Below are 17,653 nucleotides of genomic sequence, written 5' to 3'. Positions count from 1 at the left end.
GTGAAATTCAGAATGTGAGATTTTTCTACAAAGCAACCAGCTTGGTCTCTTTAAAAAGTCACCAAAATGCGGATGTGACTGTTGTACCATAAGACAAACTAATGAAATGTCACAATGAAATGCATTGTGGGAAACATGTTTGGATCCTGGTTTGAAAAAAGACAAAACATCTCTGTGGGAACAATTTAATTCACTAAGTCTTCAGACTTAGTACTAACAATGTGATAGTGGTATTGCAATTATGTAGAAGAACATCCTAATTTTTGGAAAGTGCATGGTGAAATAGTAACGGATGATGTATGCTGATTTCTACAACTTACTTTAAAATGATCCAGACTATTACTTCCCTTCCCCTGGAAACAGAAAATTAGTAAAACAAATATGGCAAAATGTTAACAATTATTGAATACAGGTGTTATGTATATAAGTGTTCATTATATCAGTCTTTTGAACTTTGTGTAGCTTTGAAAAGAAAATACAGTCTCCAATAAACAGACCCAGAGAGCTATAAGGAGAGGCCCTAGTAAGATAAAGGCAGAAGTTAAATGAAATGAAAATGAGAGAGGCTCCAAATAGAATACTGGCAAGAATAAAAATAAGAACTGATACCACAGATAATTAAATTAATGAATTAGATCAGGAGTTAGCAAATTACGACCTATGGATGAAATCCCATCTGGAACCTGTTTCCACATGGTCCTCCAGGCAAGAAAATGTTAGGGGAAATGATAGAGTAGCCAGAGGTCTAACAGAATCAGATAAAGAGATAGATGGAAGAGCTGTCCTGGGTCATACTCATCCTCAGGGTCAGAAAATTGTGTATATTCTATGCTGGCCCCACTTAGGAAAATGAGAATGGGGCATGGGGCATGCTTGAAGGCATTCCCCCTCAATAAACACTGCTGAATAAAAAACTACTCTGACTAGGCAAATCCAAGGAAGTCAGGTTTAAAAATAATATTAAACTCATTCTAGGTCATCTGGAAGACTTCATGCCAAAGGCTGAATCTTCTCAGGAGTAATGAGAAAGGGAAATTCCAAGATACTATTCCATGGGTAAATGTTGGGCTAAATCATAAAACTCCTGAACTGGGAAAGTAGCCTTTAAGTCAAATACACATGCAACAGTAAAGGGTGAACATCTAACTGCTTATGGGGGCATAAGCACAAACTCTGGGTGATAATTGGCTTTTGCTGATTCAAAGGCAGTTTCTAGGAAACCAAGATAAAAGATAAAAACAAGGAAAAAAGTCTGAGCAGGAACATCAGAGAGAAACAATGAGAGGGAAACAGACTATAGAGTTAGTTCAGTCGCATCAGTAAACAAATGATCAAACAAACAACAGGTAACCCTGGGGATGAAGTGATACCGACATCCAAATGTGTTATGTATTATATAAAATGTTTGGTTTTCAATAAACAATTATGAAACATGCACTAAAACAGGGGAGTATGATTCATGAAAAGGAAAAACACCAAGCATTAGAAACTATCTCTGAGGGGTCTTACACGATGGACTTAATGTATATATGTGTTCAAAGAACTAAAGGGAACCATGTTTAAAGAATTAAAGTATGGTAATAACTTATTACAGTGATAACAATAACAGAGAAATTGTAAAAAAGAAAGAAATGAAAATTCTGGAGTTGAGAAGTACAATAACTGAAATGAAAAATTCACTTAGACGGTTCAATAGATTTGAGTTGGCAAAAGGAAGAAGAATAATTGCTGAGTTTAAAGATAAATCCAGGGCAGCCCCGGTGGCTTAGCAGTTTAGTGCTGCCTTCAGCCCAGGGCGTGATCCTGGAGACCCGGGATCGAGTCCCGCATCAGGTTCCCTGCATGAGCCTGCTTCTCCCTCTGCCTGTCTCTCTCTCTATCTCTGTCTCTCTGTCTCTAATAAATAAATAAATAATCTTAAAAAAAAAGATAAATCGAGAGAATGATAATATGAAAAACAGGATGTAAAACGAATGAACAAAAATGAACAGATCCTCAGAGAAATGTGGGACACCATTAAACATACCAATATGTGCATCAAGGGAGAGCCATATACATTGTAACTACTGGGAAAAGGCAACCTGTCAGTCTTAGAAAGAACATGCTACCAGAAATTCTTGAGAAGAATGAGAAGGCAGAAGTCACATACTCCATAGATCCCTAACACCCTTTTTTGCAATGTGCTGGTCTGCAGGCCACTGATAGAAGCCAGAACATGTTCTTAGATTATCTAATATGACATGAAAATTCTCCTGGTTGATGTTATGTTTTGTTCCTAATATATTAACTATTCTTGGTGTGGTAGAGCACCTCCAAGAGGGCCCCCAATGATCCCTACTTCTTTGTACTCATGTTTTTATAGAGTTCCTCCTCATTACCAAATAGCAGCAATCTGTAAGAAACAGGTACTGTGGAAGCACAGTGTGTGACTTCTGAGGCCGGATCATAGAAGACATTGTTGTACCTGTCTCTTTAGTTTAGCACTCTGGGGAAAGTCAGCTGTCACATTAGAAGGACACTTAGCAACGCTAAAAAGAGGTCTATGTGGCAACAGAATGAAGTGCTGTCTGAACAGCCTGTGAAAAGCTGAGGCCTCCTGCTAGCAACAAACCCTCTTAGAAGCTGATGCTCCAGCTCCAGTCATGCCTTCGAATGACTGTAGCCCAAATCCTGGCTGCATCCTAATGAGAAACCCCAAGCCACAATCACTCAGCCAAGTCACTCCTGAATTATTAAACCCCAGACACTGTGAAAAATAAATGTTTATTGTTTTAAACTGTTAAGTTATGGGGTAATTTGTGATCAGCAAGAAATTTATACTTAGCTAATACAAAACAATTCCATAAAATACTTTGGTTTATGTTTCTTATGTGTATTTAATCTAGACAGATTTTTTTGCTTAGAAATACAGAGTTATAAAAGAGTTTTTTGGGTTTTTCTGTTGGTTTTTAGGGATAATGACAGCAAATGGGGGGCGGCTGGGGAGAGGGAGAGAATCTTAAGGAGGCTCCAAGCCCAGTGTGGAGCCTAATGTGAAAGTCAATCTCATGAAATTATGACCTGAGCTGAAATCTAGAGTTCAAGAGTCAGGCACTTAAACAACTGTGCCACCCAGGTGCCCCTAGAAGAGTATTTTTAAATAAATATAGAAATGTATCCTATTGAAGTCTATTGGTTTGTAATTCTCTAATAACAAAAAAAAATTAAGGTTCATTTAAGGCTTAAAATACTCTTCAGTGAGATAAATTTGCTTTTTCTTAAATAATCAGAGAAATAAAGTGCGTGCTGTCTGATAATGTGATGAAACACTGCTATTACAAACTGCTGTTGGTAAAAAGCAGATCTGGGGTCATCGATGTAATAGTACAGTCTAGAGCCATTCACTCTTTTAGCAGCCTATATATAATCATTAGGTATTAGTCAGATCTAGCTGCTACAACAAAGTAACCATGCACAGGGCTGCGACAACTGAACTGAAATTTATTTCCCACAGTTCTAGAGCTTGGAAACCTGAGATCAGGGTGTCAGCATGGTCAGGTTCTGGTGAGGACACTCTTCTGGGTGTCAGACTACTGATTTGTCCTTGTATCCACACATGATGGAAAGACAGTGAGCAAGGCTCTCTGATCTCTTCTTACAAGGGCACTAATCCCATTCATGAGGGCTCCACCTCATGACCACATTACCTCCTAAAGGTCCCACCTCTAAATACCATCACACTGTTGATCAGATGTAACATATGGATTTTGAGGGGGAGTTCCTGTCTTAGTTTCCTCAGCAACAACTTGATGTACTTAAAATGTTAACATGGAGGAGAGTAAAGATTTAATGATTTTATTTGGCTTTCTCAAAATTAACAAGTTAAAATTTTGTATTAAGAATATCTAAATACTCACCATGTACTTTAATGCATTAAACAGTAATTTTCGTCCAGATGGTTGGTCAAAATCAGCAATAATCCAGAGAGTAACTGAAGAAATTACATCATCTTCTGAAAGTTTCAAATAGTTTAGTCAGACTATCTCTTTTTAAAATCAAACTAAAAGCAAGGCACATTTCCATTAACATACATTAAAACATATTAAAATATTAAAGTGAATTTTTTGAAAATAAGCAAATATTGCTAAAGATTATATACACACATATACTGACATGCATATAAAAATACTAGAAGAGTGTTCTATAAGTTTATATAAACTCAGATAGCAAAAAGAAAGAATAATCCCTAAGGGACATATCCGTGGAATACTTTCATTAGTAGACAAAAATTTTATTATGCTTATGTTTTCAGTGTTGACAAACAAAACTGTCTTCTAGCTACAGCAACATTTTTTAAATTGATACTTATACCCCACATATATGTAAAACTAGATACAATAAAGGTTATTAATAAATATTGAAAACAGCAATATTTTATTAACTTACAATCCATTTACTTCAAAATGTCTATTAGTTTTCTTAAAAATTAAGATTTATTATAAGAATCTATTATTTATAATAGACTTATAATAGAATCTTAATAATAAATTTATAAAAATTTATTTTATAATAAAATATAGAGAGATAGGCAGAGACACAGGCAGAGGGAAAAGTAGGCTCCCTGCAAGGAACCCGATGTGGGACTTGATCCTGGATCCGGGGATCATGCCCTGAGCTGAAGGCAGACGCTCAACCACTGAGCCACCCAGGTGTCCCAATCTCTGCTATTACTATCTTGGTCTAATCTATACCGTCTTGTGCCATCAACATCAATATAATTCATTTTTCCGAAAAAGTTGAAAATTTGGAAGCCACAAAGAGAAACAAGTTTTAATTCTGAAGTCATATTTAAATGGGTTTAATTTCATCTAGGCTCAGCATGTAACACCTGAAATAATACTTGTCTAGCCATCATTAAAACCTATATAAACATTAGTCCCTCAGATCACATGACCTACTTAAAACAACTGCAAAAAATCTGCTATACCAAAAACTTATTCCTAAACAGATGTGAGGCTATAGTTACTACCATACTCAGTAATATCTAACTACACAAAAACTGTAACAAAAAGAAGGCTAACATTGAGTTCACACTGAAGCAACTTAAGAGTAAGGCAGTAGGGACACATTCCTTCAAAGAAGAAACGTAAAGAATTCTAATGCCTTCTTAACGTCAGCACTTTTACCATCACGGTAAATTGAGAAAGATTTCAAACGTGCTAAGTAAATTTCTCACAACTCCATTATTTCTTCACATATTTACATAATTGTAAGAAAGAGGAAATTAGGTGTTTCTTAGTATTCTTTTAAATTGTTAGAGATTTAACCAAAGGTCATTAATTATAGGCTAACGTATTCTGATGTCCAGAGGCAATTTTCAAAATATACTCCAGAAACAGAGTGATAAATAGATTTCTCCTATTTTTTATTCCCTGTTTCTTTGTTTCCTTTTCTCTTAACATAGTCAGGAACTTACTCTGCCATAATACAGAACTGTATTATATTTTATTATTTGTTAGATTTCCTGGAGATAGATCACTTTATGAATATAAAATCAAGAATCTGTTAGAAAGTAATTCTGAGGCTATCTGGTCCAAACTTGACTCCACAGCATTCTAAAACTGGGTTGGGTGGCTTCTGCTTAAAACTCTCATATGTAAAAATATAGCATTTACTATATAGTTCATTCTATCTTTAGATTACTCTCATTGTTAGATTACTGCTTTATATACCAAGATAAAAAACTTCCTTCTTTCACCTTCCATGTATCTGCTCTCACTTTTCTCTCTAGAGCAAAATAAAATGAAACAAAACCAACCAAACTCTTTGTCTGCATGAATAGGTCACTATATTCTAACAAATGTGTGGCCCCACTGAGATTCCCCTGTCCAGGCTAAATCCGTATTTCCAAGTACGTTCCTGTATCAGTCTCCCCTCCTTTGTTATAATTCCCAAAGTAAGGAAAAAATCCAGATATTGTTTAATTAGACTGTAGAACTACTCTCTTCTGATCTGGAAATTATACTCGTATTCGTGCAGTATAAGGTATCCATTTTCACAGTCCTGAAAGGGTTTTACTGCTTTTTTTTTTTTTTTTAAGATTTTATTTTATTTATTTATGAGAGACATAGAGAGAGAGGCAGAGACACAGGGAGAGGGAGAAGCAGGTTCCATGCAGGGAGCCCGACGCGGGACTCGATCCCGGGATTCCAGGATCACACCCTGGGCTGAAGGCAGGCGCTAAACCGCTGAGCCACCCGGGCATCCCTGCTTTCTTAAAAAGGTGAAAAATGAAATAGCTCTCTTTGAGAAAGGTAAAAAAAAAACCACAGTGAACCCCTGGGCATATACGATTCAGTAGAGTCAAAGGCAGTTTCTCGGCACAACACTTACATCATAACAAACTACAAACTCTCTTGGAAAACAGACCTCTAGTCAAATAGCAACGTACAAATTCATTAAGCAACCACCTTACTAAAATTACAAATTTTGCTACTTTAGGAATAAATTCAGGAAAGTAAAATATGTGTATTACCTTCTTGGGTTAAATAGTACATGTTCTCTGCTATTATAGCACTCTTATCTTGTGAATCCAAGAAAAAGAACGTAGAGAAATCTTCAACATCAGTAGTTACTGAAAATTTTCATATTAAATGTTAAATAAACAATTAATAAAACATTCACAACTCAATAAGCATTTGTAGGAAGTATATGGAAGGATTATTTTACCTGATGTGGATATTAAATTAAGGGGCTGCCACTCTGTGTCCAAAATCAAAGGATTTACACGGGGTACAACATTGTTCTTTTCCATAAGGAAATCAATCGCACTTGTTCGGTCATTTAATGTGCCCTAACAACAAAAAATATTACTCAGGTAATATAGGCAATTTATATGCATATATTTTAAAGTTATGCATAGAATACACTTAAAGATTATGTCAATGAAGTAAATAAATAATTTAGGCAATTAACATTCATACAATAAGTTTCACAATACATTTGCTGTAAAAATTTGAATTTTCTTTCCAATTAAGCAATTTTTTTAATGTAATTATGCACAGGTAAGCTTAATTAATTACTACTTTTAAATTCATGACTAAGTGATCAGGATGGAAACTTTCATCATGAAAAGATGTTTTAATACAAAAAATCATTTATAAATATCATTTATCATGTATTTTCTCATAAATGCTTACCTACCATGAAAACCTCCCTTTGTAAATTTATGGTTGCATCCATCATTCTGTGAAGAACAGTTGTTTCCAGCTCTTCAGTATTCAGCTCTTCAAGCTTAAAGGGTTCTCCATTATAAAGAGCTTGGGGCAAAGCACCCAGGCCAGTCATCTTATAAAAGCTTGCTCCTTCCTATTTAATAGTTCAAAAATGCCAGAGAATTAAACTAAATATGGCTATCTGGAAAAGAAATGCATATGAAAAATAAGGGACAGACACTGCCATATTTTTATAGGCCATAGAAAAAAATGTGATTTTGCTAATTTCACTTGTCCTCTGCAAACATTCTTAAAGGACAGTACTTTACCTGCATAAAGCAAGAATTAGGAAGCTTTTTCTGTAAAGGGCCAGCTAGTACACATTTCAGGCTTCACGGGCCATCCATCTCTGTCTCAACTACGCACACAGCTCTGATGTTGTGATACACAACATCAGTGAAATACAACACACGGATGCATGAACGTGGCTATGTCCCAAGAAAACTGTGTTTGTAAAGACAGACAGTGGGTAGGCAGGATTTGCTGGCCCTTGTATAGAGCATAACATGTTTTTAAAAAAACACCATTTATCTGTATCAAAGAGTAATTCATCCCTGCATTCATTTATTTAATAAACATCTACATGAATCCATGCCAACACCATTAGGCTAGACGCTGTGAATACAGAGCTGAAAGTCTGCCCTCAAGGGGTTCATAGACACACACAAAATGGGAGCATCCACACAATTCCATGGGAGCCAGGGAGAAGAGTATAACCAAGCGTGAATAAGGAGAGAAAGGAGTCAGAGAAAGCTCTGGGAGGGAGTGGCACAGAAAGTCTTGAGGGATGAGTAAACATTTGCCAAGAAGATAAAGTGGAAAAAGATATTCCATGTGAAGCAAGACAGTATAAGAAGGAATGGAAGGGAAGAGAGAATATGGTATGATTAGGCAATTGCGAGTAATCTGTGCCTACAGTGGGCAGAGTTACATATGTGGGAGTGATCAGATACAGGGGCACAGGCCAGAACCTGAAAGTGCTCAACATCTGGGTTTTATCTTGTGAGTGAGAAAGTGTTACTAAACAATTCATTTGCTATTCAAAACTATGTATTATCGTAATTATTACTGCCAACATTCTCACAATTACTCTGTGAAGCTAAGTATGACTGTTACATCCATTTCACAGATGACGACATATGGAGATGAAGTCATCTCAGGTGCCACCCAGCTACTACATTTATTTATTTATTTTTCAAGTTTTTATTTAAATTCTAGCCAGTTGGGGATCCCTGGGTGGCTCAGCGGTTTAGCGCCTGTCTTTGGCCCAGGGCGCGATCCTGGAGTCCCAGGATCGAGTTCCACGTTGGGCTCCCAGCATGGAGCCTGCTTCTCTCTCCTCCTGTGTCTCTGCCTCTATCTCTCTCTCTCTCTATGTCTATCATAAATAAGTAAATAAATAAATCTTTAAAAAAATAAATAAATTCTAGCTAGTTAATAGGTAACTGTCATATTAATTTCAGGGGTAGAATTTAGTGATTCATTACTTACATATAATACTCAGTGCTCATCACAAGTGGCCTTCTTAATCACCATTGCCTATTGAACCCATCTGCCATCCACTTCTCTCCAGCAACCCTCAGTTTGTTCTGTTTAGTTGAGGGTCTGTTTCCTGGTCTGCCTCTTTTCTACCCCTCTCTATGTTCATCTGTTTTGTTTCTTAAATTCGAAATGTGAGTGAAATCATATAGTATTTGTCCTTCTCTGACTTATTTCATTCTTTTTTATGGCTGAGTAATATTCCACTGTGTGTATACATACCACATCTTCAGTTAATGGACATTTGGGCTCTTTCCATAATTTGGTTATTGTTGATAACTATAAACATTGAGGTGCATGTATATCTTCAAATTGATATTTTGGGTAAATACCTAGTAGTGTAATTGCTGGGTCATAGGGTAGTTCTATTTTTAATTTTTTGAGGAACCTCTATACTGGTCTCCAGAGTGGCTGCACCATTTCACATTCCTACTGACAGTGTAAGAAGGTTCCCTTTTCTCTGCATCCCTGCCAAGATTTCTTTGTGTTGCTACTGCACTTTAGAAACCAAATCTGTATTTAGAGCTTTCTCTAAAGTCTGAACTTTTTTTTTTTTGTTAAGATTTTATTTATTCATTAGAACTGCTGAGAGAGAGGCAGAGACACAGGCAGAGAGAGAAGCAGGCTCCCCGTGGGGAGCCCAATGTGGGACTCGATCCCAAGACTCCGGATCATGCCCTGAGCCAAAGGTAGACACTGAGCCACTGAGCCACTCAGGCATCCCAAGAGTCTGAACTCTTAATCACTACATTATCTCTGCATTTATTGGGCACTTGCTGTATACTGGGCTTACAAATGCATATAAATAAAATGTAAATTCTAGCCTAAGGAAAGTTACACTTTATTAGAGAAGAGATGGCTACACTAAAAATGTTGTGAATATAGCATCCAGGGCTACCAAGGAGGGCATGGTCAGTTCCATCTGGGAAGAGAATAAATAATATTATCAGATTTTGCTTATTTTAAAAAAGACTACAGTGCAATGGCAACGGTGAGAAGAAAGGGCATGGGAGACTGTGCCCTGGGAATGTTGGTCAGGGACTACAATAGTGTGGGAGAGAAAAAGCAAGAGCCGAATAGAAATGAGAGGTAACAGGCAAAGGGAGAATGGAATGAGGCAGTTTCTGAAACATTCAGCTGGCAGAATGAGGTACTGGCTGGGATGGTGGGAGAGAAGCAGGAGGACAGGATGACCATCAGGCTTCTAGCATCTGGCACCAGGGTGAATGATGAAGCAACCCTCTAGGATAGAGCATAAAGAAGAAAAAAAACATTTAGGGTACCAAGGAAGACGATGGGCTTGGTTTTAGATTCTTTTAAGATGCTTATGGGCAAGCCCCCCAGGTAGCTTGATACTTGAGTCTCTGATAGAAATACAGGCTCTCTTCTGATTTACTCTGTGATTTCTAATTAGGCAATCTGTCCATTCCAAAAGCTTTAATTAACACAAATAAGCCAATGACACTGAATTTTATGATTTTAGCCCTGTAGGAGTGAGTTCCCAAACAGAAGCTTACTACCTAATGTAATTGCAGTTTTGGTCTCCCTCAGAAATGCAGCCTGAACCCATCAGTGAGGAATTCTTCCATCAGACCAGTAGCAGAGTCTGCCACAGAGCCCTTCCCATCCCCCAAAGAAAGGTGAGGTAATCTTCGGGGTAAGAACCTAGCCTCCCCCCCCACCCCACCCCACCCTCCGCCCCCCAAGGGAAAAAGCCACCTGGCCCCAAATAATCCTTTTCTTTTGTTAATAACCTTCCTGTCCCCCACCCCACTCCCCACCACCTTTCTATGAAAGCCTTCCGTCTGTAACTCCTCCAAGTGTCCCTTTATTTGCTAGACGGGATGCTTTAAAAAAGCCAGTTAGATCTTTAAATTTTACTCGGTTGAGCTTTTGTTACTGAACACATTTGGGGGCAGAGACAGGATCCAAAGTGAACTTCCAGCAGCATCTGGGGACACAAGCAGCACAGACATGATACCCGCAAACTCTTTTATTTTATGGTCTTTCTCGTTATTTCTAAGGGATTTAGGGCAGTTCCTCTTGGTCCTCTCTTCTGAGCTACAGGCAACCCCATAAACTTTAACCCTCCAACAATCGCTTCAAAATAATGGAGATGCTCTTTCAAAATAAGGCAGGTTGCTATCTCTTCACTGCTTAGTATCTTTCAGATTTTTTTACTGTTGCCAAAAATCTGAAATTGTTGTTTCAGATTTTTTACTGAGTTCAAATTAAATATTGTTCACTGTGTGGTCCAGCTCCTCCTTCTCCACTCCAGCTCATTCTGGACTCATCCTCCAACTTCCCTCCACAACACAAACACAACACATGCTTGTTATCTGGACAGCGGCAACGCCAATTTCTCACAGTTCTTCATTGTGAGAAGAGAAACACAGTTCTTCCAACATCTTTCTTGAGGGGGTTAATCTCCTGTTGCTTTGTCTTTTTGGATCCAACTCTTCCTCCTACTTTGGGCCTCAGCTTACCATCCTCGATTCAGAGACCAGTTCCTTCTGTCCATCCGCCCAGCACTCCTTCCTCATCCTCCGGGCTGCCTATCTGGTGGACCCCTTCTAGTGAACTCCTGTCCAACAATCTCAGGGATTTCTTTGAGTTATTTCTCTGATGCTGTCCTTTCATTTTTGCTGTTCTTTCTGAGTCTTCTTGATTGAGTCTCTACTTATTTACCATCTATTCTTATTTTCCCTTCTTTTGTTGTCTCTCTGTTCTACTACATTTTCATTTTATTTTACTAAAAATTTCCTAGAGATCTTCCTTGTGCTCTATTCCTTTGCCTACTTGTGCTTAGAATTTGGTAAGTATTCAATAAATAAATCTTTCTTGAAAGGACTGATAAAGTTTGAATGGAGAGAGAAAATTAAAGAAATGTGAGTTTAGGGAATAAAGGCCTAAACTCTTTATTTTCTTTGTGATGCAGGAGTCAGAATGATCTAGGCACCAAGAGGAAGGTGGAAAGCCTTTTGGGGGACTGAGGAATGCCTAGAAGAACACTTGCGACGGGTGTGGAGGGAGACCAAGCACACCTGAAGGGCTTTCAAGTTAACACAGAGTCTGGCTTCCATTAGAGAGCAGACAGATTTGGGAAAAATGGGCAAAGGTGCAGACCACTGCCCCAGGACAGCAGCAGGGAAGGCAGCAGGAAATGGGAGCTCTAACGGAAGTGTGGACTCGCACACTAAAAAAATAGAACTTAATGTTTCTGAGGAATGCACTGTGTCTTAATCTTTACAAAAGTCCTTAACATTCGTGACTTCAGGAGACAAGGACTGCAGACACTTTAAAATAGTAACACCACAAAAATGTTCATTTCACTACTTAACTTTTTAAGAGTAAAAGTGGGTTTCTGGTTAAATATGGTAGATTTGGGCTCCTATGTGGCTCAGTGGGTTAAACATCTGCCTTTGGCTCAGGTCATGATCAGAGGTTCCTAGGATTGAGCCCCACCTCGGACTCCCTGCTCAGCGAGGAGTCGGCTTCTCCCTCTGCCTCTCCCCACCACTTCCGCTTTCTCTCTCCATCTCAAATAAAATCTTATAAATAAATATGGTAGATTCATTCACACACATGCTCATCTCTTCTTGCTTCACACATTTCACTCAAGTTGAAAATATAACAATAGAAAATATGAGCCCACAAGGTAAAGAAAAACAGGAGAAGATAAAAAGCAGGTAAGCAAAGTAAAAAGGGAAGTTGCCTCTGTGGAGACAGAACAGAATGTGAACATTTTTCAGCAACCCTGGAGACACTTGGTACCTGGACAGGAGGATGAGAGCAAAGAGCAGGCACCAGCCCAGGCAGCTGCATCTCCAGGCCCCCCTCTCAATGCTGAAAAGTCAAACTGTCCTGCTTCTTCTCTGCTGAAACTAAATCACAGAGGCGAGCTGGGCTTAGAGCAGGCAGGAAAGGGGATGGAGACCAGACACATTAAAGTGCCCATCCTTCACACCTAGGCCACACCACATCCTGTTCCAGCACACATCCTATGCCCTCACCTCTTACACCTGAACCCTCTCCACCCTCTCATCTGCCACATGTAATCCAAGAGCAAAATAAAACATTCTCATTTGAAGAATCTGCTTTAATTGAGAAAGTCAGCTCAGCTCCCTGAGTGAGGCTCACCAGTTCAAAAGAAACATGTATTTGTAACTAGCTCTTTAGGGTTTTATACTCACATGTGAAAGAAAACCAGGTTATCATAAGACATTTGACAAATGGTTCCAACACAAAAGAGAGAAATCAGAATGAACGAGAAAAGGAAGCATAGAGAAGGCAGAGGTAATGCAGGGAGCAGAACAACACATCCCAAAATTAACACTCTTACATAAAAAATATATTGTGTCCATAAAAGAAAAACTAAATGCTGTAAGCTAGGAATAGGATACAAGAAAGATCTCCAGAAAATTTTAAAAAGTTGAATGAAAAGGACAAAGGAATAAAAAAAAAAAAGAAGACAAAACAAGTAGAGACTCGACTGAGAAGATTCAGAGAGGACAGAGAAAATGAAGGAAAGCACTAGAGAAATAGCAAAAGTTCCCAGAATTGATGGGACACAAATCTCCAGTAGGAGTTCACCAATACTTACTACACTGAAGGAAAGAGGATCAATACAAAGATATACCATCATGAAATTTCCAAACGCCAGGGAGAAAAAGATTCTAAAACCTTTCAAACTGGATAAATACATAATTGAAGCAGAAAGACAAAGGAATTAAAATCAGAATGATTACTGGTCTCTACAGCCTATTAGGAGATAGGAGACAGTAATGACAGCTTCCAAAACTGGAAGAAAAAGGATTACCCAGTCCAATTACCAATAAGATGGAAATGTAGCATAAGATTAAAATAATTTTTCTCTCATGCATGCTTATCTGGGAGAGAAGTAAAATCAGAAATAAATAAAAAAAATAGGGAAAGTTATAATACTCACAAAACCAGAGATAAAGCAGAAACCTATAAAATGAGAGTGGCAAAAGGAGACCCAGAAAGGAAGCTGTACTTTAGGTCCAGAGCATGGGTGCTGGTTTGTTAGCTGCTATGTTTAAGTAAATTTGTAAGAAAATTTCTGGATAGGTAAACTTACCAATCTATTGACTATCTGGATACATTTGCAATAAGAATACTATGCAAATAGGTTAAAAAAAAAAGGAGTAATCTTTAAAAAAATCAAGTTGCTAAAAAATGGAAAGACAATCATAGTATTTGATTTACTAAGCAAGGAATACCTCAAAAGTCACACACACACTAAATATTCCTTTAAGCAAAATGTGTTAAAAACAGACCTGACAATCACCTGGTTTGCACTGTATAGGCCTTACCATTTCTTAATGTACTGAAATATTTCTGTACCAGCTGGTAAATAGCTGCTGTCCTGGGATGACAATTGCCACTTTGACCTCTCTCCTAGATCCTCAATGTCAACATGGTTCAGCCACTACACAGTGACCGTTAGCAGCAGGGCCTTAAGACTTGATTGCAGCTCTAGGATCTGCTTCTGGTTGGCTCTCTGACCTGTTGCTCTTGAAGCCACAACCGTCTTTTTTTTTTTTAAGATTTTATTTATTTATTCATAGAGACAGAGACAGAGACAGAGAGAGAGAGGCAGAGAGACAGGCAGAGGGAGAAGCAGGGAGCCCGACGTGGGACTCGATCCAGGGTCTCCAGAATCACGCCCTGGGCTGCAGGCAGCGCTAAACTGCTGCACCACTGGGGCTGCCCCACAACTGTTTTTAAATATTTTAAGTTATGCTTCTGGACTTGGAGAGACCAAGTGAAGGTAGGGAGGTAGAAGAGAGCTCAATCCCCAGTTACTACAACAGGAACTCAGCAAATGTATCTAAAACTTAAGATGTCCTCTACAACTGGAGGAATACAAAAGAATTAGATTTATTTTGTTGAAGTAGTTACAGGTCAGTTGGAAATGATATTTACATCCACATATGGTATGAATGAAAAAAGGCAATTAATGGGAAATAACAATATTGCATTGTGAATACCAATATTTAAGGATAACATAGTGTTATTCAGATGATGTTTTATGGCAACTGATACTAAGTAGTTGGTTTGGGCTGTATAATACCTGAAATTCATTTGGATCACAGCAGATACTGCTGTTAATATTTACCTAGAACAGTCATGAGTAAATGAATCCATTTCCTTCCACATACAAGTTAGATTATGAATAATATTTTAAACTTTTAAAGAAATCTATTGCAATTACATAAACAGCTTGACTATTTCTTACCAGCTGTTCTCAGGAATGTATTTTACCTTAATGCACTTAACAGCCTCAGGGACACAGATGTTATAAAAGGCTTTAAATACTATAATTAACTTGAACTGGTTAATTATAGTATTTAAAGCCTATTCTTTAAGAACTGGTTCTTAAGAAACAAGGCATATACAACTTAGTAACAAATCAATAAGCAGTTTCAGATTCATATATATAAAAAAAAAAAAGGGCAAATCAACCAGAAAAATGTTTTACTCTCAAATGAGCAGTGATTCTTAGTATCACTATTATGTATCTACCAGTCACGCTTGACAGGTATGATATTTGCACAAGCCTCAGTCCCTAAGGAAGGTGAGGTCTGAATAGCAACTGTGCTCTACCACCAGGGAGCAAGCAGAGAAAAGCCCACTTCCATTACAAAAAGAACAAGAAACGGGCACCTGGGTGGCTCAGTGGGTTAGTGTCTGCTCAGGTCAAGATCTCAGGGTTATGGAATGGAGCCCCAAAGGGGCTCCCTGCTCAGCAGGGAGTCTGCTTCTCTCTCTGCTCCTCCCACCTCTTGTGTTCTCTCTCGATCATTCTCTCTCTCAAAATAAATAAATAAAATCTTTTTAAAAGACTCACTGTTTTTAAAAAAAAAAAAAAAAAAAGACTCACTGTTTTTATATTCCATGAGGTTACATAACGACTACAGGAAATTTGTGTTCCTTTTCCCCAAAAAAGCACTTGAAGACTATTCATAAAAAAATGTTTTTCTAAGAAGAGATGCCTCGATGCAACTTGGCCCTAAAATAAAGTTCATCTCGGTTGCTTTTTAGTTTTGTTTTTAATTATATAAAAATATAGTAATGAAAAAAGTCAATGAGACTTATTCTCAGCTTAGAAATTATGATTTGAAAAAAAAAGAAAAAGAAATTATGATTTGGAAAAACCACTCTTACATGAGTAAAAAATTCACAATTCCTATCACACTGGCTTTTCAATTACATTGAACCTGGACTTCTGGCTTCCTGGCTTCACTTCCATTTCTATGCAGCCTGTACACATCCCAGAGATCTTCACATGGGCTAATCCTTGGGCCTCTTAAGCCAATGTCATATCTAGCTTATAACATTTCAACCTTACAGCACTTTATCCAGCTGCCTTCCTTCATTCATATGCCTGGCATTTTGGACTTTCTTTAAAACAAAAGAGATTGATGCTCCTGTAAATTTATGGTAGGCAACTTGAGCACGAATTTGGCATCATAGCCATTTTTATACATGGCTTCACCTTACTGCCTTTCGTAGCCCCCCGAGCAGCAATTTCTAAAACCTCACGCTCTCTTTTCCATTAAGGTCAGGAACACAGCAGGGATGTCCACTATCACCTCTGCTGTTCAACACAGTACTATAAGTCCTAAGCCTCAGCAATCAGACAACAAAAAGAAATAAAAGGCATTCAAATAGGCAAAGAGGCACAGGCAGAGGGAGAAGCAGGCTCCATGCAGGGAGCCCGATGCCTGTGCCTGTGCCTCTGTCCCTCTCTCTCTGTGTCTCTATGAATAAATAAATAAAATCTTAAAAAAAAAAAACAAATAGGCAAAGAAGTTATAAAACTCTTACTCTTTGCAGATGACATCATATTACATGGAAAACCCAAAAGATTCCACCCCAAAATTGCTAGAACTCATTTGGGAGTTCAGCAACATGACAAAATATAAAATCAATGTACAGAAATCAGTTGCATTTCTATACAGTAACAATGAGAGAGAAGAAAGAGAAATTAAGGCGTCAATCCCATCAATCCCATTCACAATTGCACCCAAAACCGTAAGATACCTAGAAATAAACCTAACCAAAGAGGCAAAGGATCTGTACTTTCTATACTCAGAAAAGTATAGGATACTCATGAAAGAAATTGAGGAAGACTCAAAGAAATGGAAACATGTTCCATGTTCATTGATAAGAATAACTATTGTTAAAATATCTATGCTACCTAGAGTGATCTCTAGGTATATCTCTAGGTATCTCTAGGTAGGATTCAATGCAATCCCTATCAAAATACCATCAGCTTTTTTCGCAGAGTAGGAACAAATAATCCTAAAATTTGTATGGAACTAGAAAATGACCCTGAATGGCCAAAGGAATGTTGAAAAAGAAAACCAAAGCTGGTGGCATCACAATTCTGGACTTTAAGCTCTATTACAAAGCTGTAGTCATCAGGAAAGTATGGTACTAGCCCAAAAACAGACATATAGATTAATGGAACAGAATAGAGAACCCAGATATGGATTCTCAACTCTATGGTCAACTAATCTTCAACAAAGGAGGCAAAAATATACAATGGAGAAAAGACAGTCTTTTCAACAAATAATGTTGGGAAAATTGGACAGGCCCATACAGAAGAGTGAACCTAGACCTTTTCCTCACACCATACACAAAACAGACTCAAAATGGATGAAAGACTAAAATGTGAGACTGGAATCCATCAAAATCCTAGAGGAGAACATAGCCAGAGACCTTGGCCACAGCAACTTCTTACTAGACACGTCTCCAAAGGCAAAGGAAACAAAAGAATGAACTATTGGGACTCCATCAAGATAAAAAGCTTTTGTGCACTAAAGAAACAG

General features: G+C 38.0%; 1 protein-coding gene across 3 annotated transcripts in view; it reads right to left on the bottom strand.

The window, feature by feature from the left end:
• Window positions 1-17,653, bottom strand: part of UGGT2 (UDP-glucose glycoprotein glucosyltransferase 2) — a 184,242-nt gene that overhangs the window by 66,091 nt on the left and 100,498 nt on the right. For all 3 annotated transcript variants that reach the window (XM_077855168.1, XM_077855166.1, XM_077855167.1), the window contains exons 17-20: window positions 7,183-7,347; window positions 6,709-6,832; window positions 6,515-6,613; window positions 3,897-3,991 (exon numbers count right to left, since the gene is read on the bottom strand). In XM_077855168.1, coding sequence (XP_077711294.1) covers window positions 3,897-3,991; window positions 6,515-6,613; window positions 6,709-6,832; window positions 7,183-7,347 — 483 coding nt within the window. The remainder of the gene's footprint in view (window positions 1-3,896; window positions 3,992-6,514; window positions 6,614-6,708; window positions 6,833-7,182; window positions 7,348-17,653) is intronic.

This window comes from Canis aureus, chromosome 17 (assembly GCF_053574225.1).
Source record: "Canis aureus isolate CA01 chromosome 17, VMU_Caureus_v.1.0, whole genome shotgun sequence".
Taxonomy (NCBI): Eukaryota; Metazoa; Chordata; class Mammalia; order Carnivora; family Canidae; genus Canis; species Canis aureus.
Note: the sequence above shows the minus strand (reverse complement) of the source record. Positions and strands in the feature narration are given on the sequence as shown.